The sequence below is a fragment of the Galleria mellonella genome, unplaced genomic scaffold (genome assembly GCF_026898425.1).
Source record: "Galleria mellonella isolate WM207_F2 unplaced genomic scaffold, CSIRO_AGI_GalMel_v1 utg117, whole genome shotgun sequence".
Taxonomy (NCBI): Eukaryota; Metazoa; Arthropoda; class Insecta; order Lepidoptera; family Pyralidae; genus Galleria; species Galleria mellonella.
Window position 1 is genome coordinate 6,763,628 of NW_026441980.1, and position 25,292 is coordinate 6,788,919.

At 31.0% G+C, this 25,292-nt stretch overlaps 3 protein-coding genes across 4 annotated transcripts; all 3 read left to right on the forward strand.

The window, feature by feature from the left end:
* The first annotated feature begins 2,529 nt into the window (after positions 1-2,529).
* LOC113511955 (zonadhesin) lies at positions 2,530-16,110 on the forward strand. 2 transcript variants are annotated; one of them, XM_052894928.1, is made up of 19 exons: positions 2,530-2,636; positions 3,224-3,421; positions 4,189-4,368; positions 4,902-4,997; positions 5,350-5,550; positions 5,873-6,055; positions 7,602-7,787; positions 8,095-8,283; positions 8,450-8,635; positions 9,127-9,333; positions 9,761-9,949; positions 11,197-11,318; positions 11,496-11,642; positions 13,207-13,410; positions 14,038-14,136; positions 14,266-14,406; positions 14,810-15,019; positions 15,215-15,359; positions 15,875-16,110. In XM_052894928.1, the coding sequence occupies exons 1-19, from the start codon at positions 2,573-2,575 to the stop codon at positions 16,003-16,005; spliced, it is 3,078 nt and encodes a 1,025-aa protein (XP_052750888.1). In that variant the 5' UTR covers positions 2,530-2,572; the 3' UTR covers positions 16,006-16,110. The 2 variants fall into 2 exon arrangements, with proteins under 2 accessions (XP_052750888.1, XP_026751488.2); XM_026895687.3 differs by lacking the exon at positions 5,350-5,550.
* A 1,430-nt stretch (positions 16,111-17,540) lies between these two features.
* LOC113511958 (venom serine protease inhibitor-like) lies at positions 17,541-18,988 on the forward strand. The gene is made up of 3 exons (XM_026895693.3): positions 17,541-17,635; positions 18,039-18,245; positions 18,653-18,988. Exons 1-3 carry the CDS (start codon positions 17,572-17,574, stop codon positions 18,685-18,687), a joined length of 306 nt encoding a protein of 101 aa, XP_026751494.2. The 5' UTR covers positions 17,541-17,571; the 3' UTR covers positions 18,688-18,988.
* A 3,308-nt stretch (positions 18,989-22,296) lies between these two features.
* LOC113513447 (venom serine protease inhibitor-like) lies at positions 22,297-24,208 on the forward strand. The gene is made up of 3 exons (XM_026897440.3): positions 22,297-22,403; positions 23,041-23,247; positions 23,884-24,208. Coding segments are annotated over exons 1-3 (273 nt in total). The 5' UTR covers positions 22,297-22,339; the 3' UTR covers positions 23,886-24,208.
* The last annotated feature ends 1,084 nt before the right edge of the window (positions 24,209-25,292 follow it).

Consider the following 25,292-nt stretch of genomic DNA (forward strand, 5'->3'; position numbering starts at 1 on the left):
ATGTCTTATACACTATTTTTTATTTAAATAATATTGCTATATTAATCGATAGAGTTCAAAATAAATATACAAAGTGCAATTATTCGTAAAGCTAAGTAAGTTGAATCGCTCAAATAATCAGTCAAGCTAGGAAGATTAATTTTTTTTGTCGTATTTCGACTCATGTTTTTTTTGGTGAAAATAATATTATTATTACTTCGCAGTTAGGTGCTAAAAGATTAACACTAGGCTTCAAGTAGCTATCTAATAAATTGCCTGAAAATGCTTTGTTTAGTAATGAAACACGTATTGCAAAACGCGCATGAACAAAATGACAGTCGGAGATTGATGGCTAATATGGAAGATTTTGGAACTTCTGATAGTAATAGTGGCGGTCAGTCTTCGAGTGTTGGTAGTCACACACATACTAATGGTAGCGGAATTAAAATAATTGTAATCAAATAAAATATTCTGTTTCACTGGTAGAACACTCTCTTCGAAGTATGCTAACGTTTTCTGAACGTCTTGGTGAAAATGATCTCTCTCCGTAGAAGGAAGAACCATGTTGGTTTTTAAATAGGATGAAAATGGAATGCCAACCCGCCTGTGCTATCTGTAAACACTTGCTAGGTAATAAGCGAGGACAGTATTTTTTTAATGGGTGATAATGTAATGGTAGCTCTGCCTGCGCTAACGGTATACCATTACCACTGGCAAGGCACCAGTGAGTGATGATAGGTATCGATGAAAGCAAGTAACTAACCTGCTTTCAGCGTCACCTGTCGTAGGCCATCATGAGGGAATCCACTAGATTTAACTACGATGGTTTCCAGGGTGGAAGTCTACCTGATAGGGTGTATTGCTAGCAATAAGGCGGTTATACCCCACTACTAACAATCCTTTTCCCCCGAACGCGAGGATAGTATTAGGTCAGTTGGTCATCGTGACAAATTTATCTAGAATTATTCACGATGGTTTCTAGGGAGGATCACACGAATGTAGACGTGATGAGATCTATTGTCGACAACGGGGTTGTTAAACTTCATTACTATTTTTCCTTTCTCCCTGTCTTTACTAAAAATATAACGGATTTTTAATGAGTGAAAATTGAATGTTAAAGACGTCTCTGCTATCAGTATATACTGGCGGGGCATCAGTGAGAGATGATGTCACCCATCATTTCTCACTGATGCTCTGCCAGTGTATACCAGGATGAAAGCAGGTCAGTTGGATCATCATAACGAAATGAAGAAGAATTAACCACAATGGTTTCCAAGGGGGTAAGTGGTAACAATGGAACTCTTAGACTCCATCACTAACAATCCTTTTTTCCTCTCCTATGATGGTTTTTTTATTTGTTTTTTAATGGGTGAAGATGGAATAGTAATCCTACCTGCGTTATCGGTAAACGCTGGCAGGGCACCAGTGAAGGGCAGATGAGTATGAAAGCAGGTCAGTTGGATCATAGTGACCAACTGAACAAGAAATAACCACTACGGTTTCCAGGGAGAACCGCGTGGAGGTCAACTTGATGGTGTATTGCTAGCAATGAGACTATTAAATCCCATTACTAACAATCCCTTTCCCCCCTGCCATGATGGTTAGGTCAGTTTTCGGTAATTGTTTCTAAATAATTGATTTTCAAGAGTCATTATTTTTCATTTCCTTGGTGTGGTGAATAATCAAAACAAATATAATGTTTACTCTACTCAATATTTACTCTACTACAGCAACCAAAACAGTTAGTATTTACTGCAGTGTTTATCGGAATAATGAAATGTTAATAGTCAAGCACCAAAATGAAATCGTGTTTTAGATAGGATGTTAAAATAATTGGTTTTTACCTGCGACTTTAGCTGCGTGAGTCGGGTGTATTAACTGGACGGGATAAACAGAAGCCTATGTCTTTCCAAAAACAATATGTACTATACTATGATAATTAGACAACCAAGTGTTAACAAATAAATAAACAAACAAATTGACTTTCACATATATAATATTAAATTAGTAGAAATAAGGTCAGGGAGGATATATTATTTTAGTCTAAAAAAATATATCAATGTTACAAAAGGCTATGTTGAGGAGCATCGTGGATTTCGAAGTATATTGGTGTATTAAATAAGTAATTATTTCTAACTTCCATATATTTAGTAAATAAATTTACAATGCAAATATAAAAAGAAAAAACAACGTCAGGGAAAGATAAATATAAAAAACAAAACAAAAGGCTTCATTTTCCAATTTCTTAACAATATAAGTGCAATAATGTATGTATGCAAGTAGTAGAAGTTGAATCACCTTCAGATTAATACTTTTGTAAATAACAATGGCTAATTTATTCATATTGTTGACATTAATTGAATAATTACTTAGTTGACATTGTGGTACATACCCACTGATATTGACGTATCTAAAAAACAACTCGAGAAATTGTTCATTGTATATACAAGTTTTTCATTTAATTACTGAATTTTTATTATTTCAATATTATCTTTATTGAAACAAGTGCACGAACATATCAACATGTTTAGTATATAAGAGGTACGTATCCTTGGTAATACTTACATTGGAAGGTATTTTTTAGTCGGTGGTAATGTTCAAAATGTTTTTCCTTATTGCTATTGCGGCTAATGTGTTTCTTTTAGTGTCTACTACAGGTAAAATAAATAAAATATTAAACGTTATAAAAGAACAATACATATATAGACGGAAATTACACATTTAAGTGTTAGATTTTATTATTATTATTATTAATTGGTAGGCAAAACTTGATAGTCTGGTGATAACACTAGGAATTGTCTTTTATTTTTTATAATCCTTGTATACAAATAGATGTAGTATTTTTATTTGTAAGACAATATTTAAATAATTTATATATCATACTAATCTGAAGTACTTTAATCGATGATAAAAATGACAAAGTTCTCAAGTCAATGCATATATTTCTTGCAGTGTTATTTTACACAAGTCCTTTATGTTACGTTAACCATAACTGTTTCTGGTTTTGTAAACGGCAGCGAATTTAGAAAGATGGAGTTTCTAAATGTAACTGTATTTTGTGTGTCTATTATTAGAGATAATTGACCATGTGAAATATTTTCTTCTAATAAATCTCTTTATAAACTATAGATAGTCTTTAAAATTTTTATTTTATGTTAATTTTGTCATGATTAATTTTTTTTTATTAAAACCTTAATTTATATTTTAATTGATATCTGTTTAGTATATTTATTGATTGTTTAAGAAACATGTGGAGAAAATGAAGTATACGTCGATTGTCCTGATACTGTCTGTGAACCACAGAAATGCTCGGAACTAGGTTTCCCAGTACCTTGCCTTGCAATACCTGTGAATGGTACTTGTCCAGGCGATCCCGGCTGCATATGTGAAACTGGTTATGTACGAAACGAATGCGGTATCTGTATACCTTCTAAAGATTGTCGTAAGTTGATAATATTATAATTTAATTAATAAGATCTCGAGCTTTACATTGCATTATGCAATACGAAATAAGTGTAATAAAAATTTCAAAAATTTTAAAGTATTTTTTACATAACTAGTTCTTAGTTGTGTACAAAACAGCTATATAATATGAGATATTCATAAGAGATATAGCGTACCTCAGATTTGATTTAGTTATAGATTAGACACAGGAAAGTGTTTCACCGTACGTATAAATACAAAATTATAAAAGTTATGATTATCTGATTTGAATTCTGAATCGAAAATATTGGTCGATAACCGAAGTTCAATGGAAAGTATGTGGAATTTTATTCAATATACCTTCAATGTCTAAATATAACATTATTTAAATATATAAAAATCCCATATCATGAAGTTCATTTACATTAATTTCTGAAATCGCTTCTTCGGATTTAATTAAATTTTATAAATGTTTACTTCCATTTGAGGGATAGAATAATTTTCATTTGGATACGAAGAAAAGGATTCGGTAGGCAGGGATAGGAGGCAAAACAATATTTACCGGGTCGGTTAATAAATATACGTATATATAAACATGGTCAGTTACTTACCAAAGAGCTTTGAACTCTATTCGGGCATGTCATAACATGCAATTATTCACAGTCGCTTTTACTACTTTATACAAAATTTTATAATTTGAAATAGTGGACACCGTAACCCATGTTTTTTATTAATGTTTAAGTTATAATCCAGTAAATTTTTTTCAATAAAATATAATGTCTACAGCTTCATGTGGTGGTGACGAGAACGCCACAGCGGGATGTGGGGTGAATTGTAACAAACATTGTTCCGACATAGGCAAAGAACCTGGGGGCTGCATCCAAGTGTGCTATCCAAATGCATGTGATTGTAAAGACGGTTATTACTTAGATGATAATACAGGAAAATGTGTCTTACCTAATCAGTGTAAGTATCAATTAAACTAGTTTGTTAAACAACTTGTATATAATTATATTAAGTATTATTATTAACTAATTATATTATGTATTATATGAAATGATATCATTGTAAAACTGATAAAGTATTAAATATTAATTTGCTTCAAAATAGGGAAAGAAGGAAGTTTTTATATTCTATGAAATTTTTGTGTGCCAATTCTGAATACTCTTAGATAATTCTTTCTATAATCGAAAGATTTTAGATAGATAGATAGATAGATACTCTTTATTGTTTCCTCCAAAAGATTACAATAGATTTTACCATGTTGTTTTATAATTTTTTTTTACCAGTAACTTTGCTATTTTTCTTAAAGAAATTTTAAATTTATTACTGGGAAATATAAGTAAATTTAATCCCTAGTTGATGTATTGGAATTGTAAAGGGCATTGGAGTTATTTAATTTAGTTGCCATTTAAGTTACGAATATAACTAATTTAGGTGTTATTATTTACTTATTCGTTAATTTCATAATATCCAATCTAAAATATTTACAATTTTAGGTACAAAATCAAACCATAACTCACAAGAAACATCTTCGTCATCTAATTCAACATCGACATCATCATCATCAGCGTCAAGTAACAACAACAATGGCAGTAAGTATTGTGTTATTATACAATCGTTAATCTACAATAACTCTTATCATACAAATTTGATAAACACTTTGACAAAAACTTCTTGAGTATTAATTTTGTTACCAGTTTTTTGGACGTTATTAGATTTGTCGAAAGTTTATGTTACGGTATAAAAAACAACAAGTTCAAATTTCATTAATCATATTTACAGAAATTGTAGCAGCGGCACAATAGCGCCTTTTAGAAAATCCATATGACTTATAGAAAGTATTTATAATATTAACAAAAAATATTCTAATATCCTAAGGAAATTTGAAAATAAAAAAACATACAAAGTATTTTCCAAAAGAATTGAGCATATTTTTGTTTTTAGAATCTACATCTAGTACTTCTTCGCTATCTCAAAGTTCAAGTTCATCCATTTCTAAAAGTTCTACATCCGGAAAATCATCATCAACTTCCTCATCATCAAGTAACGCAGCATCAAGTTCGTCATCATCTGGTTCATCCTCATCTAGTTCTGTATCGTCAAGTTCATCATCGTCATCTTCAAATACTAATAATTCAAATAGTGGTAAGTTAAAAGTAAACGAAATGGATATTGAGGTTGTTATTATTGTCATCATGATCATCTTCAATTACAAATATCTAAATATTTAGTACAAAATCACATAATCAACATAATCATTTTTTTTATGATTGTTTCGTTGTATTTTGTCTTGAAGAAATAAGGCAGTCTAAAAATAAGAGCTAAGATAGGTAATGTATTTTCTGAAAATAAAGATATTACACGCTAGTCTGGAGTGGAAATATTCTGACGAATGTTATAAGTATATTGTGATAAAAATATTAAAGCTGATATATTGTTAATTTATGTCACAAATTTCTAATTTCAGTATCGTGTGGAGGAGATGAAAATGCAAAACCGGGATGTGGTGTAAACTGTAACAGACACTGTAAAGATATTGGCAAAAAACCAGGTGCATGTATCTTGGTATGTTACGAAAATGGATGTGATTGCAAACCTGGCTATTATTTAGACGATAATACTGGAAAATGTGTTTTACCTAGTCAATGCAGTAAGTCCTGTTCGGTTTATTTAAAATAATAGATAGGTTTTTTTTTACATAATGTAATTAAGTTTACTACGATAGGCAGTTACTGTATCTTATGAATAGTTTCTACACTAAATACATCAATTTCCTGTTGTCAACATATGTAAAGTTACATATACAGTACTAAATATTTACATAATTATTAGAATGGTAAACAGATTGACAGCTCTCTGATGGAAAGTGGAAACCATCGTCTATAGACATGAGATTCTTTAACCTGGAATATGGCATAGCTATTTAGCAGCAGATAATAAGTGAGTAACGCTCAAAGTTGTCGGTGAATATGTATACCTGGGACAATTTTCCGATTGGCTAAATTAAACTTCGACCGAGAGGGCAACCGACGAATTAAACTCAGCTGGGCAGCGTTCGGTAAACTACGCCACATCTTTTCGTTCAAAATACCTTTGAATTTGAAGGCGAATATCTTTAACCAGTGTGGGTTGGCAGTGATGACTTACATAACCGAAACGTGGTCCTACATGATTGCTCGTATTCAAAAGCTACAAGCTACTTAGCGGGCTATAGAGAGAGTTATGCTCGGAGTCTCTTTGCATGCAAGTATCCGAAACGAGGATATCCGCAAAAAAACCAAAATAACCGATATAGCCCGAAAGATAAGCAAGCTAAAGTGGCAATAGGCCGGTCACATAGCACGAAGAACCGACACTCGATGGGGAAGAAAGGTTCTTGAGTGGCGACCACGTACGGGTGAACGCAGTGTAGGACGACCCCCCACTCGATAAAGTGACGACCTGAAATGCGTTGCAGGGAGTCAGTGGATGTAGGTGACTCAGGACCGTTCTTTATGGCAGTCTGTGGGGAGGCTTTTATGTCCAGTAGTGGACGGATAATGGCTGATATGATGATAATGATGAATACTCATCCATGACTAATGTTTCGTTTAAAGTTTTTATTACACCTAATTATTATATTTTTAAAATATTAACTAGATAACATTTTTATGATTTTATAAGTGCAACATTATTTCACTGTAGTTTATTCCATAGAAATTCCTTTTTTAATGCAATGAACAACTATTATTTTAAAGTAGTAAATTGAGATTTTATTTTAGAAACCATTTGAAAATTATCCAAAATTTTACACTGACTGGTAGTATACGAGAGCTTTATGTGTTTAAATCGGTTGAATATTTGTTGAGTTTATCCAATAGAAAGAAATAAATCTTTCTTCTTTATAATATTAGCTTGGATGAATTAAATGCTGAAAAGCTTGACTAGTCATGTATATTCATCATATCAGTCGTTAACTGTTCATTGCTGAACATAGACCTTCCCAAAAGGTGGGGTTTTGTCAGTAGTTGCCAGGTTTGGAAGAAGCTGAGAAGAGGGTGTTGCACGTCCCTCAACTATTAAGTTCCCTTAGACGCCTTTTATGATATCCACGGGAAAGGAAAAGGTGGCTCATTCTATGCCGGGACCACACGGCTCAAACTTATGTACATTATTATTTGATTATTATTAATATATACAATAACAAACATTTGCAGCATTACCATGTGGCGTTAATGAAGTGTGCTCAAATTGCACCAATGCTGGTTGCGAACCAAAGACCTGTGCTGAAACCGGAATACCGTTACCATGTGATCAACCCGATGAGTGTTTAAAAGGGTGTATTTGTAAAAGCAATTATCTGAGAGCAGACAATGGCACCTGCATACCTCGAGACCAATGTCGTAAGTCAAAATAGTTTCATCTAATGTTATTATTATATAATATATGGGTTAATTAATGTTATTTAGACCTGTACTTTTGCGACACTTTAAGAACTATATTAGAGTTAATATCCAATATTTTTTTGTAGTAACAGAAATTTTAGGATGTTCTTGGCAGTGATATTCTTGATCTCTTCAGGACAAAGTGTATATTTACTAAAGGAGTTTTAAGAATAAGTGAATTTGCTATTCTAAGTTGGATAAAAAAGAAGAAATTAAAAAAAATCTTAAATTATTAATTTACTTATACTTGTGTATATGTCAACAGCGGCTTGTGGAGGAGATCCAAATGCACAGCCTGGTTGTGGAGTAAACTGTGGTAGATTGTGTTCGAATTACAACGATGGACCAGTGCCATGCCCCCTGATATGCAATATAAATGGCTGTGATTGCAGAGAAGGATACGTTTTTGATGAGAATTTGAAAAAATGCGTTTTACCTGAGGACTGTAGTAAACGTGAGTATTGTAACAAGTTTTAGTTTTTATGATGAATAGATACATCTCTTTGCATATATATATATATATATATATATATATATATATATATATATATATATATATATATATATATATATATATATATATAAAACTTGTCAGTATTAAAGCAATGATTTTATTTTAGCAATATGTACTGGGCCTAATGAAGTATATGACGACCATCCTATAATATGCCCGCCTCAGACCTGTGACAGTATCGGCAAGAGTTACTCTTGTCCTTCTAGACTGACTTCATCAAAAGGTGCTTGTGTTTGCCGAAAAGGTTACCTTAGAAATGAAGATGGCAAATGTATCCCGAAGGAAGACTGTCGTAAGTATATAAATTTAATAGAATTTTAATTTATGTCAACTACTTTTCCTTCAGTGAAATTAAAATGAAGGTGCATTTGATAAATGCTAGAAAAGATTTGGTTAGATATATTTTTTTATTGATATTGTGACCACATCAAAATATCTTTACATGCTCATTGCTATAAAATGATAAAAATAATATTATTTTCTAGTATTAGTATTGTTATCCTAGGATAATTTAACCCTAGAATGTTATAAAAGCCGAACAGAGAAACAAAGAGCAGTAGAAGTAGTAAGTAGTTCCACTAAAATGCCCGCCTATATTATTAGGGAGAGAGATTTGTGCTGAGTAGTGGGCTGTTAATACGTTGCTGGGATATGATAGGAATTTTTATACATAATTTCTAATACAAAAACGCTGACTCAGCACTCGTCTTGTAGATTCTATCTTAGAATTAAATAAATATATTAGTGTTATATTAATTTCGTGCCTTGGTTATTTTATTACAGATAAATGTTTAGGACAGAATGAAGTATACGATCCATGTCCTCCAATCTGTCCACCGCAAACTTGTGATGCTATCGGCAAAAGTTACAGTTGTCCTAGTATTCCTACAAATCCTACTGAAGTACCCGGATACTGCAAGCCGGCTTGCAGATGTAAACCTGGTTATTATAGAAATCTAATTGATCAGTGCATATCGAAGAAAGATTGTCGTGAGTATTGCGTTTAATTTTCAACCGACTTCAAAAACGGAAGAGGTTCTCAATTCGGCTGTGTATTTTTCTGCCTGTTACTTCATAACTCCGTCAATTATAAACTGATTTAGAAAAATCTTATCATGCTTATTAGAAAGGATTTCTTTTCTAATTGATCCCATAGAAATTTTATCAAAATCGTTTTAGTAAATAATTAATTATATTTTATCGTACACAATTATATATTATTATATTTAGTTAAATTAGAATTGAAATTAAATAGTTTTATTTTTTTATATAGAAAAAAAAAAACATTACGGTAACATTTTAATAGGGATAAAACATAATGATGAATGACGAGATATTTCATAAATAAAAGTAAGTGAAATAAAATATTTTATAATTGTAATAATAAAATTTTATATTTTATAATTTTTGGTTTCAGTAAAGTGTACAGGACCGCATGAATACTTCTCATGTGGCGGCGCTTGTGATAACGTTTGTGCTACTATAAAGAAACAGAATCAAACCCACTGTCCGATTATTAATATCACTTGCAATAGAAAATGTTATTGTGAGGCGGATTACGCTCGGAATGTTAATGGCACCTGTATACCAATTGACGAATGTGAATGTATGTTTTCTTTTTAATTATTTTATATAAATACTAGAATTGCTTGAATTATAAAACAAAAAACCCAGATCGGTATTTGTTGTTATAATAATGGTATGACTAATTTGACTCAGACATTGTCTTATTGATTCTTTATTAACTTTAATATAAGTTTGAAATTAATTTTCTAGATTGTAAAATAAGTAAATAAAATTTTTGGAGTAACGCACTCATGTGCATATTGCAACAAAACTTTTGAAAGCAGGGGCATAACGAATATTTAGTTACGAGTATGTTACAAAATAAACCTAAATGGTAAAATTAAAGTCCTAATTTAAATGTAGAACTACGGTTCTCTTAAGAAATAATCATACTGTCACTCCATTAAACTAGCCATTAGGTAAGACAGTTGGAGTAACGACTGGAAAGGATGCAGAAGTTAGAGCGTTAGATGTAAAAATTCCTAATGGTTTTATTATGAGAATTAGTATTATGACAGTATGTCCCTTACCGGTAGATTATAGTAGTAAGTAAATAGAAATAATTAGTTCGTATTAATGAAAAATTGCACTGTTATTTTAACATATTTTGTAAAACAGATTTTTGATATTTAAAAAAAAAAGTTTTGTTTTTAAATTTTTTTAAAACTTTAATTTACTCCATATTGCAAAAATACTGTTTATCTGTTTTTTTTTTTGTCATAAGATACCGATATGTTCAGTACGAATAAAAATATTAAAATATTAAAATATTAAAGTATTTCCTTATTGTTATATATTTCTTTTTCATTTTCTATTGTTTCGTATATAATCTTTCTTTTGTAAATATACAATATATGCATGGCAATATACGGCATTTAATTTTAATTATAATAAATTTATACTTTTGTATTAAATTTTCTGTAAAATATATAATAAATTCAGCGATCAGCTAGGAATCGAAAAGAAGTTTTTCAAACAGTTTTGTGGCACAGTTGTAATTACCACAACCACAACAATTGAAAAATGCAAGCATGTTGAATGTTATAATTAGGTAAATATCACATACGTTTCGCCAAGCATATTGGCCTAAAATAGTAGGGGTGAGCCTACCACCGTCACTAAATCAAATAATAGGCACGTTATTGAATTAATAACGAAAAATGATTTTTATGTTATTTGTTTATATTATCAAAAGCTTTACATTTTATTAATATAGTAATGTAAAATATATATTGTTAAATGTAAAGCATAATATATAGTAAAATATTAAAAAAAAACCTCTGCCAGATGACTGCACATCAACTTCAATTGAAGGATCAACTGGAGGAGATGATGAAGAGGATGATGATGAAGAGGTTCAAAACCGCTTAATACAAGGAAACACCGATTTCACTGGAAATTTTCTTTATGTTAGTATTTTTTTGTTTACACCTTTAGTAGATTTTTGCTTATTCTTTAGACCATAGATCTGGAATTTCTTTTTTCTCATTATAATTTTGAAGACGACTACATTATTAACTTGTTTTAAACTTATTACGACATTTAATCATACAAAAAGTATGTAACATATATTTTTTTTATTTCAGGAAGTCATTAAAAAGAACCCGTTAACTAGTGTTGTGATGTCGCCGTTCTCAGTTTTGATTCCTTTAGCGCAGTTAGCTCTTTATACTGAACCTGGAAATTCTTACGACCAACTGCTAAACACGCTCAATCTGAAAAGCAAAGATGAGGTAAGTAGGGTATTTATTTTTAAATATTTACTTATTTTTTATCTCTATATATCTATAAAACTAAATTAGTTTACGCTGGCAGAGTATCATTAGAGTAAAAAGATGAGCAGCACAAAGATAGCTGGTTACCTGCACCTGTACTAGGCCAACGGCAATGACGGGGGGAGGATGGGATGGGTTAGTAATGTGGACTGCTGGACCCATTGTTAGGAATATATTAGATCGACCTCTTCGTGGTTCTCCTTGGAAACCGCTGTGTTGAATTCCTGGTGTATCATCAATGTAGACTTCATTTATAATATAAAAAGTGCTGTTGGTATATACTGACGCAGTACCAGTGAGAGATGATAGGTGAGATTGAGAACAGTCCCTCTAGTTAAGTTACCTGATAGGATACATTGCTAGCAATGGGGCTATTAGACTCCATCACAATTCCTTTTCCGCCTATTTGACAATATTGCAAGAGCAAGTAATTTCTTTATTTTTATATTGTTAATTTAATAAAAAGCCATACCAATATTGTTTATTAAATAAACATGCAAAGTATAGAAAAATATACATAACTTCTAAAATTACGAAATCGTAAACTATTTTAAGACGTAACACTATTGCAATTCTAAAAGAGATAGCCCTGATGATTGTCGATCTCGCCCGCACAGAGCAAGATAGACGGTAAGGTCTCTTAAACAGCCGGAATAGGTTAACTATGCTTCTTTTTCTTAGTATCAGTGAGGAATAACAATCGAGACTGAATTTGGGTCAGTTGGCCCATAATGACCAATTCATCACGAATTAACTACGATGGTTTCTAGTGCGGATTGCGTTGAGGTCGACCTGATAGAGTAGGTATACTGTTAGAAATGGGATCACTTGACCCTGTTGCCAACAATTCCCGTTTCCTCAATAATTGAGAGTAGTAAAGTTTTATATGAGCATTTTTTATTGGAGATTTTGATATTATTGGATAATAAAGTTTAAATAAATAAATAAAAAAGTAATAGGTATCTTTTATTTTAGTCTTTTCGAATTGCGACGTATGAAGAGAGAAATGGCTAACATAGTATATGTGTTGTTTATAGGTAGTGGTGGTTATCACCTTCCTCAATTTTGACAATTTCCGTAGCGTAGTAGTGAACACGTTGCTAAAACGAGGTCCCGGGTTCAATTTCTGGTCAGGCCAATTTAGGAAACGAACTTTTCTGAATTGGCTTGGGTCTGTGTGTTCTAGGTTTTAACTCCAGTATTTATTATCTGGCCCCTCATAATACAGGTTTTCTTAGCTTGAGGAACATGCCATTGTCGGCGTTTTAAAAAAAATTGGTCATTAGCATATTTGTGATTCTTAGTTCATATTTATATTTTCTTTTTTTTATGAGAATGTCAAACAAACTAACGTACCTCCACTGATGGAAAGTGGTAACTCTTATCTATAGATGTGATCAGCACCATGGAAGCCACAGAATATACTGTTATGTCCATGGTACCCCTCATATGTTGTTATTTCTGCAGATTACGATGCACATATTTAACTATTACTAATAATGTAATTTCGAATATTCTTTAGATTCGACGTGTATTTCCGGCACTTATAAGTTCATTGAAGTCACAAGAAGAAGCTATATTGGATTTGGCCGCAAAGATTTACGTGAACAAACAATATCAGCTCACTGACAATTTTGAAAACGACTCACGTGATGTCTTCGGTGCTGAAGCGGAAAATATTGACTTTAGTAAACCTGAACAAGCCGCTGACACTATTAATGCCTGGGTGCGTATAGACGATTTTCTATAAATTTATATTACCAATATGTTCTGAAGAATATTCTAATGTTGCGCATGAGATTCATGGTGGAGGTTACATTGCATCAAAAGGCCGACCAATAAGTTTATAATGGGAATGAAAATAATTTTATTATTAATATAACACTTAAAAAAATACGAAATGTCTATTATGGTAGAGATAATTACAATTTAAATTTAAAAATAATAAATACAATTAATGAAAAGATAGTACATACGAGTATATAGAGATTCACCGAATGAAATATTTATTGGCATATTGTTGTTTAGTACTTAATATTTTAAACTTATTTCGATATTATGAATATTATGATTATACATATGTATGTATAATAATAATACATATATATGTACATGACATAATAGTAGATAATAATAGTAATAATAGACAATAATAATTAGTCTTGGAATCTTGTTGCTTGGAAATTGTATTATCCTTTAGTCCATCACTTAACTGCTTAATGTAATTATCATATTACTGTTGCTGTTTATCCTGGCTTGATCAGTTAGCACTGTGTTGGTCAAGAAATCAACCGATTTCTCCAACTAAACTGTAAATGTCTTAATATCAGTAATATGTTTCTCATAATTTCAGATTGAAAAAGAAACAAGAGAGCTTATAAAAAATGTTGTATCAGCCGATATGTTCAGCGCTTACACTCGTTTAGTTCTGACCAACGTTATCTATTTTTTGGTAAATATCTTTATTACTTTTTATTAGTTTTACAGTGTATTTTTATAATTAATCTTAAAAATATTTATTGATCATACATACCCTGATAGTCATATGTTTTTAATAAAATAAATATGTTTTGATTCACAGGGAAATTGGCAGAAACAATTTAATCCAAACGATACGAAAACTGAAGATTTTCATATTAGTAATACAGACACCGTTCAAGTACCACTAATGTATCAGAAAGGCGTTTTTAGATATGCAGAAAGTAAAGATCTCAATTGTAAGGTAATAATACATTAACAATAATGCGCTTGATGTCTGTTTGATGTATTTTGTTTTAAAATAAATTATTAACTACACGCATATGTAAATAGACTTTAAAATTTATCATTAATGTTCAAAACTAGATACATAATAAGTACACAATTATTGTGTCGGCAAGTAATTGTATTTATCTGGTTGTGTTTCGGTTTAAACGATGGAATGGAACAGTGAAATTACAGCATTCGGAGACGTTAAACCTCAGAAATAGTAATATATGAGCGACTTTATGTTATAGTATATGCTGTGATGTGTGATGTGGTGCTCTTAATATCCGTCGACTGCGATTATTACTTTTCATCAGGTGGGGAGTCTTTTTACTTTCCAATCTAATAGAACTAGTTTAACATAAGTACATTTGTTTTAGATACTAGAGATAACATATAAAGGAGGAAATTTCTCATATATTGCTTTCTTACCGAATGATGTAGATGGTTACAATATTGTTGCTGAAAAAATTAGAGATCCTGATGTATTTAATACTGCTCTTGATCTATTGAAATATGAAACCTGCTACCTTTATATACCAAGACATGAAATAACTACTGGTATTGATTTAGTCGATATTCTTCAGAAGGTAAGATAAAATTTTTAAACAATTAGTTAAATAAAAGTATGAGCATTAAATATTATTTATGCCAGTTTGTCTGTAAGAGATTGCTTTTAGCGGTAAAGCCGGCTTTTGTATATGCACATTCTGTATAAATAATTCTTGTATATATCTCTCTCGTGCGCAATAAAGAGTTATTATTATTATGTTTGATATTTGTAGGTGAATGTTACTGATATTTTTGATACAAAAAAAGCAGATTTAAGTGGAATCTTAACAAACAACGAAGAGCTAGGTGTATCAGCTGCAATACAGAGGGCGAACATAAAATTCGATGAAACTGGAACTGAAGCTGCTGCTGTAAATGGTACGAATGTATTCCAATATACTAACGCTCCTGTCGTCCGTGTGCTTAGAAAATACTGATTAGTTAAAAACAGCTATTCTCCATCTCAAATACTACGTATTGTTAAACTTCATAACAATTGTTTAAGCTGTTTAGATACTAAAAAGTAACAAACAAATCCACTTTCATATTTATAATATCATAGTAGCTATGGATGCAGTTTCATTAGCGTGACCGCAATATAAAATATTCCATGTTTTTATATGTCAAATACTATATATATCTTTACTAAATTTCATAAAGATAGGTCCAATTATTAAAACGAAAAGAAGAAACTAATAAACGACTTACCTTATTTATTACTTTAGGATATATAAATTATAAGCCATTCTTCAGAGCCGAGTTACTGTACTGTAAAAATAATATTGGAACTACAAGTTCCTTGTTATAATTTTTAATTACTACATTATGTTTATTGTAATTCGATAAATAATGCACTATTATTTTATAATGATAATTACTTTCTATTATTTCAGTAATAATTGTGGGTACAACATCAGCATCACCGCCTGAAACTGTGTATACCTTTAGGGCTGATCATCCTTTCATATTCTACTTGTTACTTGAAAGGAACCCATTATTTTGTGGTGTTTATGCTGGAAACTAATATATTCTAAAGAAGTTGAAGCAAAACTAAAAATGACTATATTTATATAATACAGTAGATTATAAGTGAAAGATTGTTTTCGAAAGTAAAAAACTTTTTTGTTAATATACTTTTTAATATATTCCTTTTATTTATAAGAACCTACAATATGTATTGAAACTTTTAAAGTGAATTAAGATAAAAAAATATTGAGTCGTAAATCGAAGAATACTCATTAAAATAAAAAAAGATTTTTAAATTATTAGGTTCCTACATTTTCAAATTCTTGTTCTTTCGCACGGTTTGATGTGACAATCTGGATTTGTCAAGTTTCTGCATATTAAAAGAAGTCAGACCTTACTGTTCAAACTCTATGAGATCTAGTATTTGGTATTAAAATACATTAGGGCCAATTCTTATGTGCCATTTCTGTAAATTTGTCTTTAATTCCAATATTTTAATTTGGAAATTTTGCGAAATTATTGTTGGCCCATAAGACCATCCTAAAATAAATTGTAATATTTTTTACTTATTTCTATTAAAAAAAATAGTTCATATTGGTCCCAACAATACATATTTCACTGTGATATAAAATTGAAATTTTAATTTTAGAGATAGGTATGGAGAAATGGCGTCTCAGAATCGATCCCATATATATTATTAAACTCTTCAAAAAATTTTATTGAAATGAAATCAAAATATACTTAATACTATTGCAATAAGGTTGTCACTAGAGCAATAAATAAGTTAAATCTAAAAGACAATTTTTAAATTCGACAATGCTCTTGTCGGATATGATTAATTAATTCTTTGATTATTTTTTTGTCTATTATTGATTATACGTATACGTTATAGTGAATCAACTTTTATTTACACCTTTTGAATGTAAAACATGTGTAAACGTGGTATATAACCTAAACCGATATACGTCGCACAATTTCGAGTTTGATCGTGGATAGAACCAGCGTGAATTGGTATTTTCCAATCGTCGTCCACAAGGTCAACATGAACTTTTTTTATGAGATGAAAATGAAATGATAATACTGATTGCGATATTATTATTTTTATTATTATTAGTGTATATAAATGCCGGTAATGCCTTGGATGGTGTGAATGAAGTCAAATCTGCTGACATCAGTGGTATAGCATAATTTTAGCAAGGTAATATATATTTACCTGTCACAGTACTTTTTTAAGTAATTTTAGATCTACCCACCAGTATTTTGGGAACATTTTATCCACATGCTCGAACCACCTTAAAATGCCCTTTCTCATTAACGAGAGTACTAGTTTCATACAAAATCAACATTTATTGTTACTAATTGTTTAAATTATGTTTTAATAAATGATTAATTACTTAGCTGGAATTGCAGTTTTATGATACTCGTATTGACGTAACTACAAAAAACAACACGAAAAATTGTTCAACGTATACAAAAGTTTTTCTTTATACATATTGAATTTTAAGTATTTCAATATTATCTTTATTGGAACAAGTGCACGAATACACCTACACGATTAGTATATAAAGAGGTAAGTATGCCTGTCAATACTAATATTAGAAGGAGATTTTTTGAGTCGGTAATAATGTTTAAATCGGTTTTTATACTAGCCCTTGTGGCCAATGTTTTTTTCTTAGTGTCTTCTGCTGGTATGTATAAATATTGAAAATTGTTTTTTTTTTATCAAATTAGAATCAAAAGCTGTGAAATAATTGGATTTTCTAAAAAATCTATCATTAATGCAAAGATCAAATTAGTTAAATAAAAAAAAATAGATCAACATCTGAAAAGTCATTATCAAGTTTATCATCTCCAAATTCATTATCAACGTCTTTAAATACTGACAAGCATAAGCATAGATATTATTATAGTTCATTCAGAGATAATATACCTTTCTAACAGTGTAAAAGTTTTCATTAGTAGTTCCAGAGATTAACCCGAATATCCGAACTTACAAATTTACCTCTTTATAATATTATATATAAGTAAAAGTAAACATATTTTCGTGTGTGAGTATTAAGTAAAAATTGTGTTCGTGATTTATTTTTACAGATACATGTTCAGGACAGAATGAAGTATACGATACATGCCCTCCAATCTGTCCACCGCAAACTTGTGATGCTATCGGCAAAATTTACCATTGTCCTAATATTCCTGCAAATCCTACTGAAGTACCCGGATATTGCAAGCCAGCTTGTAGATGTATATCAAAATATTTTAGAAATCAAAACAATGAATGTGTATCAGTAGAAGAATGCAGTGAGTAATAATTATTTATAATAACTTTATTTACTACTTCTTCGTATAGTATTATACGAGTATGTATAGTATATGGTGTAGAACGCACTATACACTATACGACACGTAAGAAATTTTTTAATTATACATATACCCACAAATCAATAGTTAGGTAATTGTTTTTAAGATCTAAGTATATAAACAACTGTATTATATTCGAAATAAATAAATTTATTTATAGGTATTATCTTACAGTCATCAAATAATCACCAGATAGAAACCTAGATACTTGGTAATTAAATACATCGTTTTAGTAAAAATTGTGCACGTTTATATTTATTTAGAATTAGGTGAATTCATATTGTCTATTTATCATATCAGCATTTAATCAGATCCAAATTAATTTAGAATTTTTTTTATACTTTCAGAAAATGAGAATTCTGACAGCTTGTCTAATGAATAGTGGTTATCGTCCCCCATAGATAGCCACAACATCAAGAAAATAACAAAATAGTTACTGGTTGCCTATGACACGTTTCTGGAAGTATTACCTCTTTTGTCAGAAATCCACATTAAAGACCTTGGTGGTGTAAAGGATTAATTAACTGAGATTAATTTACTTTCACCTTTTGATTACTCCAGGTTCGAGTTTTGCAAAATTCAAGTACTGAAATTGATTGTACAAGTATATTTGTATTGATGTTAACTTCTTACTGCATTGTGTGTGTTTTCTAATATATAAAATAATATGATTACTTTTTTAATGTTTCTCTATTATTTTCACTCGCACTACTACTGTTAATTAGTAGTAAATTATATAAGTAAAAAAGAAAAACCGATCAAGTGTGAGTTGAATTCATACGCCGAGGGTTTCGTACGTAAATATATAATTATGAGATAAAATTACCTTTATCGCACCTTTCTTACTAAACCTAATATTATTATTAATATTATATCCATAATATTAATTATAAAATTAAAAATTTATTATTCTTATTAGTAGTCAAAACTAAACCACATAAATGAGTTGGTTTTTGGAAGATTAGTGATATTTTTTTTAAAAACTGTGCTAGGTAAAACAGCGTTTTATTTTTTGTGTAATATTCTCATACACCTTTATAAACTGTAATTATTTAAAAATTTTCGCTTCGGAAACCTCGGAGATAAAAGAGAATAATTTTTTTTCTTGCATTTTCGATTATAACTAAAAAATTACACATCATAAAAATAAATAAAAATTAAGATTTTATTTTCTCCACAAATTTTAAGTGAGCAGAGAAAGCCTTTTCGTATGACATCCCATTTGGACTAGTAGATTAATTTTGTAATTTTGAATACCCTTTTAGATCTCCTAGTAAAGAATTTTTTTTTTAATTATGTTCATTATGTGCTAGCCAACATTATGTAAAACTATTCTAAATTTCGAGTCGATAGAAGGAAGATAGTAGGTGCTGAGATATAACGTTGTTTATTTTTGTTTTATTGTTTTTGTATTAATTTAATTGATTGTTGATAGTTATGTTAAATTTAATCAATTATGTGGATCAATTATTCACTGCCAACTCTATACTTTGTACATACCAGATCTTTAGAATATCTCCGGTAACTGAAAAAAATCAATAATAATTAAATGAATTCATCCAAGCGATGGTGGTAGGTAGGATTTTATTACTCTTACTGCGTAGAACTCCCGTCATTATTATCATCTTAACCATTATTTATCCATTGTTGAACATAGGCCTCCCCCATAGACTGCCAAAACAAACGGTCCTGAACCATCATCCAGTGACTTTCTGCAATCCATTTGAGGTCGCCATTCCATTCTACACTGTATTTGCATGTACAGGGTCGTCACTCAAAAACCTTTCTTCTTCATCGGTTGTCGATTATTTGAGCTATGTGATTAGTCCATTACCATTCAGCTTACTTATCATTCGGGCTATGTTGATTACAGTTCTTTTGCGGATATCCTCGTTTCGGATTCTATTATGTAAATAAACTCCGAACATAACCCTCTCCATAGCTCGCTAGAAACTTTAATACATTTGGTAAAATGTGAGCACGTCAAGTTGTTAAGTTTGCCATAATAGCAACAGTTGACAAATACCCTCAACTACTCTATTAGGAATTATAATAAGGGATTGCTTAGCGATAAGGCCGCCTTTTGTATCACTTCTTATTATTATTTACAATATTTGTTATTTCTCTTTTTACTTGGTGCAATAAAGTGTAAAATAAATAAATAAATAAATATATATATTAGTAGCGGCGCGTTCCGGATTCGCATGATTTTTATGAAAATAAAATACTGCTAACGTAGCTTATATTTCATTTTCTCATAGAGAATGTAGCATTCTATAGGTGAAATAATTTTTAAGTTTTTGAGTTTAATCATACTATAGATTAATTGATTGCTGTGTGTGATGTTAATCTTCATATTTTCTCATTTCTTATTTAAAATAAAAGAATTTGGAAGTATGCGCCATATGTTCTCATCTAAAATATCTCAAAGTTTAAAGACAAAGGTTTTTAACTAGTGAGTGTTGCCAGTGGTGACTTCTGGAACTGAAACATGGTCCTACATAATTGCCCGTATTCAATAGTTTCGAATTAGAGATCAGTGGATACGGGTGGTTCAAGACCGTTCCTTATCTATGGAGAAGGTCTATGTTCAATAGTGGAGAAATAATATTTGATATGATGGTGATGATGATTAGGTGAGATGTAGTCGCTTTGACTATATAGGTGCTATAAAAATCTTGTACTTATAATATTTCAAGAGTTTAACACTAAAACAGAAGGATAAGTAAAGAAACGAATAGAAAGAGAGAAGAACAAGAGCCCAAGTTTAAAGAAATCATCTGAAAAATTTATAGCTTACTGAAACTTCTTACTATAAAGTATTAATATAATTATTTTTAAACCACAATAATTTTCGTTAATTCAGACAATAAAAATGAATCAAATAATATCAAATTACAAGGAACTAATTTAAAGCAACACCCCCCCCCCCCACCTCTTTTTATTAGCGCACCAACGTCTTGTCAGCGCTACCCTCCTTTTTTGCGCTAGTGTTCCGAATCAATAGATTGTCTTTTTTTATTTTGCGCCGACATATATATAACAACATAGCATTGTCTTTTTTTTGATGGATGATAATGGAATAGTATCCCCGCTTGCGCTAACGGTATGTGCTGGCGGGGCTCCAGTGAAAGATGATAGGTAAGATTGAAAAGGCAGGGCAGCTAGCCTATCCTGATGTACATATACACCAAAGATACACGACAGTTTCCAGGGGGGCCATGTGGAGGTCGACCTGACAGAGTATATTGTTAACAATGGGACTGGTAGCCCGTATTATTAATAATCCCTTCCACCCCAATGTTGCATTATTTCAATATGTTTATAATAAATAAACCGATTAAGATTTGTGAGGAAAGACAAAACATTGGAATTTTGACGAGATAAATGCCAAGTTATAAGTGAAAGAATTATTAATAACGATCTGTATCTCGCGGCCCTACTTGTGTGATCTAGTATATAAATTTATAATTATTAATCTATATTAAATTAACTGTGTAATTATAAGTAGATCATTGTAATTATAGCTGTATACACATATGTTTGGAGAGTCAGTTAGAACTAAATATTGTGGTTCTAATGTGCAATCGCCATGTGGTCCTGGCATAAAATGGACCACCTCATCTTTTCCCGTGGGTGTCGTAAGAGGCGACTAAGAGAATATGACGATCGAGGGATGGGTTCCTCTTAAAACATCACCAAATCTATGTACGGTTGCGAACTCGCTTGCCAAGCGTAGTAACAACTGGCAAAACTCCTTATGCCGGAGGTTTATGTTTAGCAGTGAACAGTTAATGGCTGATATGATGATGGTGATGAATTTGTAATCGATAGCTGGTATTGACGTAACTACAAAAAACAACATGATAAATTCTTCAACATATACACAAATTTTCTTTTATATATACTGAATTTTAATTATTTCAATATAACCTTTATTGAAACAAGTGCACGAGCATATAAACATGATCAGTATATAAAGATGGTAGGTATCCCTGTCAATACATTTAAACGTAGTTTTTGAATTGGTCATAATGTTCAAATCGATTTTTCTACTAGGCCTCATGGCTAATGTGCTTCTCATGGTGTCTTCTGCAGGTATGTAAAGTAACTGAATATGAAAGTCTTACTATTAAAATCAAAAGCCTCACTGCTTTTGATTATTGGATTAAAAAAATCATAAAAAGAAAAAAAATCATTAATTATGATAAAGTCTATAAAGTTCTATTAATTGTAAAAAAAATACCAAAATTTGTTTTAATTGATGAAGATATCACCTAACATTATGCACAAAAAGAAACTTTGCCGGAATTTAAATTCCTCTTTTCTTTTTATTGAAAATAGATTTCATTTGACTGGCATTGTATTGGTTTAAATATAAAATGGATTTTTTTACGTACTTACCTATAGTTATTCTTCCCGTTCTCAAGTAAAATTAGATATAATATTTCTTGCATTAAATAAATATTGTGTTTTCATTCAGATTCACTATCTATCACCTCTACGTCATCTCAAAGTTCAACATCTGGGATATCATCATTATGTTTTTCGTCATCAAGGTCATCATCTTCAAATTCATCTTCAACATCTTCAAATATTGTTAGCTCAAATAATTAAACGATGGTATTTATTACAAATACAAGCATGTTTATTTAAAATATGCTCTTGATAAACAATTATTAATTTTTTATGACAAATAATTAAGCTAATTGTTTGCTCGATTGATTCATTACAGACACGTGTTCAGGACAGAATGAAGTATATAATACATGCCCTGTTACCTGTCCACCGCAAACTTGTGCGGCTATAGGCCAGACTTACAGTTGTCTTAGTATTCCGGTAAATAAGACCTCAGACCCTGGATATTGTCAGCCTGCTTGTGTATGTGAAGACGGTTACCTCAGAAATGATAACAACGTTTGTATACCCAAAGAAGATTGTTGTAAGTATTAATTATTTTTAATTACTTTATTTATCATACAAAATTAAGATTAATGAGAATAAAAATTAGTGTCTTTCTTCAATACTTGACATACTAGAGGGAGACTGTACAAAAGTCGATTGCTTGGGTATCTCTGTCCCATTCGTGTTTCTACCGTGAAGCAGTTGTGTTTGCATGGCTGTGTTTCGGTTTGAAGGGTGGGATATGACGTGAATTTACAGGGTACAGAGGAATAACATCTGAGTCCTCAGGAATGGCAACGTATGGGGGTTATCATGGACGAAACAGTCTACTCTGTTATGTCCATGGTACTGCTCATGTTTATAGGCGACGGTTACCACTTTCCATCAGGTGGGCCGTTAGCTTGTTTGCCATTCTAAGTTGTATAAAAAAAATAACAAGTTACATGATTAGTTGAATCGCTAAACCGTGGTAACAAACATAAATTCACATTCAGGGCTTTAATATTAGTAGAGGCTAGCTTTACAATCTTTTATATTATATACTATCATAATGATTACTTCTCTAAAAAATGTAAACATATTTTACAATGTTTCGCTTAAGACGAATTCATAAAGTATTACACATACACTTATCGAAACTTTATTTAATTTAGATTTTATTTTATACTTTCAGAAAACTGCAACAATTCTGACAGCCCCTCTAATGAAAATCGTCCACCATATATAAGTACAATACTATGGAAATCACAAAATATTTACTGGTTACCTACGGCACCATATTTAATGGAAGTGTTACGTCTCTTGTCAGAAACTGACAATAATGGCCACACTGTCTAGGTGTAATGGTTTAACACCCTCTCTCACATTCCGATTGTCGCGGATTCCATCTCCGTATAATTCAAACATGTACATTGATTAATATGTGTACCAATAATGATTTGTATTGATATGAACATTTTCTATGTATTACTATATAAAATATAAACAATATAATTATTTTTTATTGTTTCTCTATTATATACTCTTACAATTTACGTACTTAGTGGCGGATTTATAATATTATTTAAGTACAGTTGTCATCATTATTATCATATCAGCTGTTAACCATCCTCTGTTGTACATAGAGCTCACCCACGATAGAAACACCCACGTAATATGAAGGGGGTTTTTTTACAACACAGGGGGCAAACGAGCACGCGGCTCACCTGGTGGTAAGTGACTACCGCCGCCCATGATTACCCACAACACTAAAGGCATTGCAGGTGTGCTGCCGGCCTTTTAAAAAGGAATACGCTCTTTTCTTGAAGGTTATGTTGTCGTATAGGTTCGAAAATACTGCTGCTGGAAGTTGATTTCAAAGAGTGGTTGTGCGTGGAAGAAAGTGGAATATAATTATATAAAAAAACACTGTAATAATTATGAGTATATTTAAAGATATAGATATTATATTAGTATAATATTTAATTCTAATAGTAATAATATAATAATTTTAATTATAATAATATATATAATATCAAGTATATTTTGCTGTGTAAAAAAAGACAGCTTCAATCATAATAAAATTATAATGAAGCTCTCAGCGAGATATTGACAACGTTGTGGCTTGAGCTGAACATAATCACTTCGAATTTATTTATTACATCCACTGGGTGAGCCTTACAGTCTTCCAATATGCTCACACAGGAAAGCATGAGTACAATAACATATAAAAAAGGAATATTACACATATATAACAAGAATAATATAAAAAGACTTAAACAAAAACCTCTGAACACAAATACTCTGTGGTCACTCGACGAAACTCCAGCAAGTTGGAGGCAAATACATCTAATTGCGGATACTGGCTCAAAATATCATTGAGTAGTTTCAATGCAAGAGATAGGGGAGCCTGCTTAGCGAACTCTGTTCTTCGTAACGGAACATCAAATAAGTGCCGTCGATGTGCTCGCACGTAGTTACTGGGCGCTCCTTTTGATATTGATTCCAGTACAGTTTGGTTACATTTTTCCCCCCGCACTAATTTTAACATATACTCAATTGAATTTAGTTTTCGTTTCACTTCAAGTGTATTATAGCCTACCA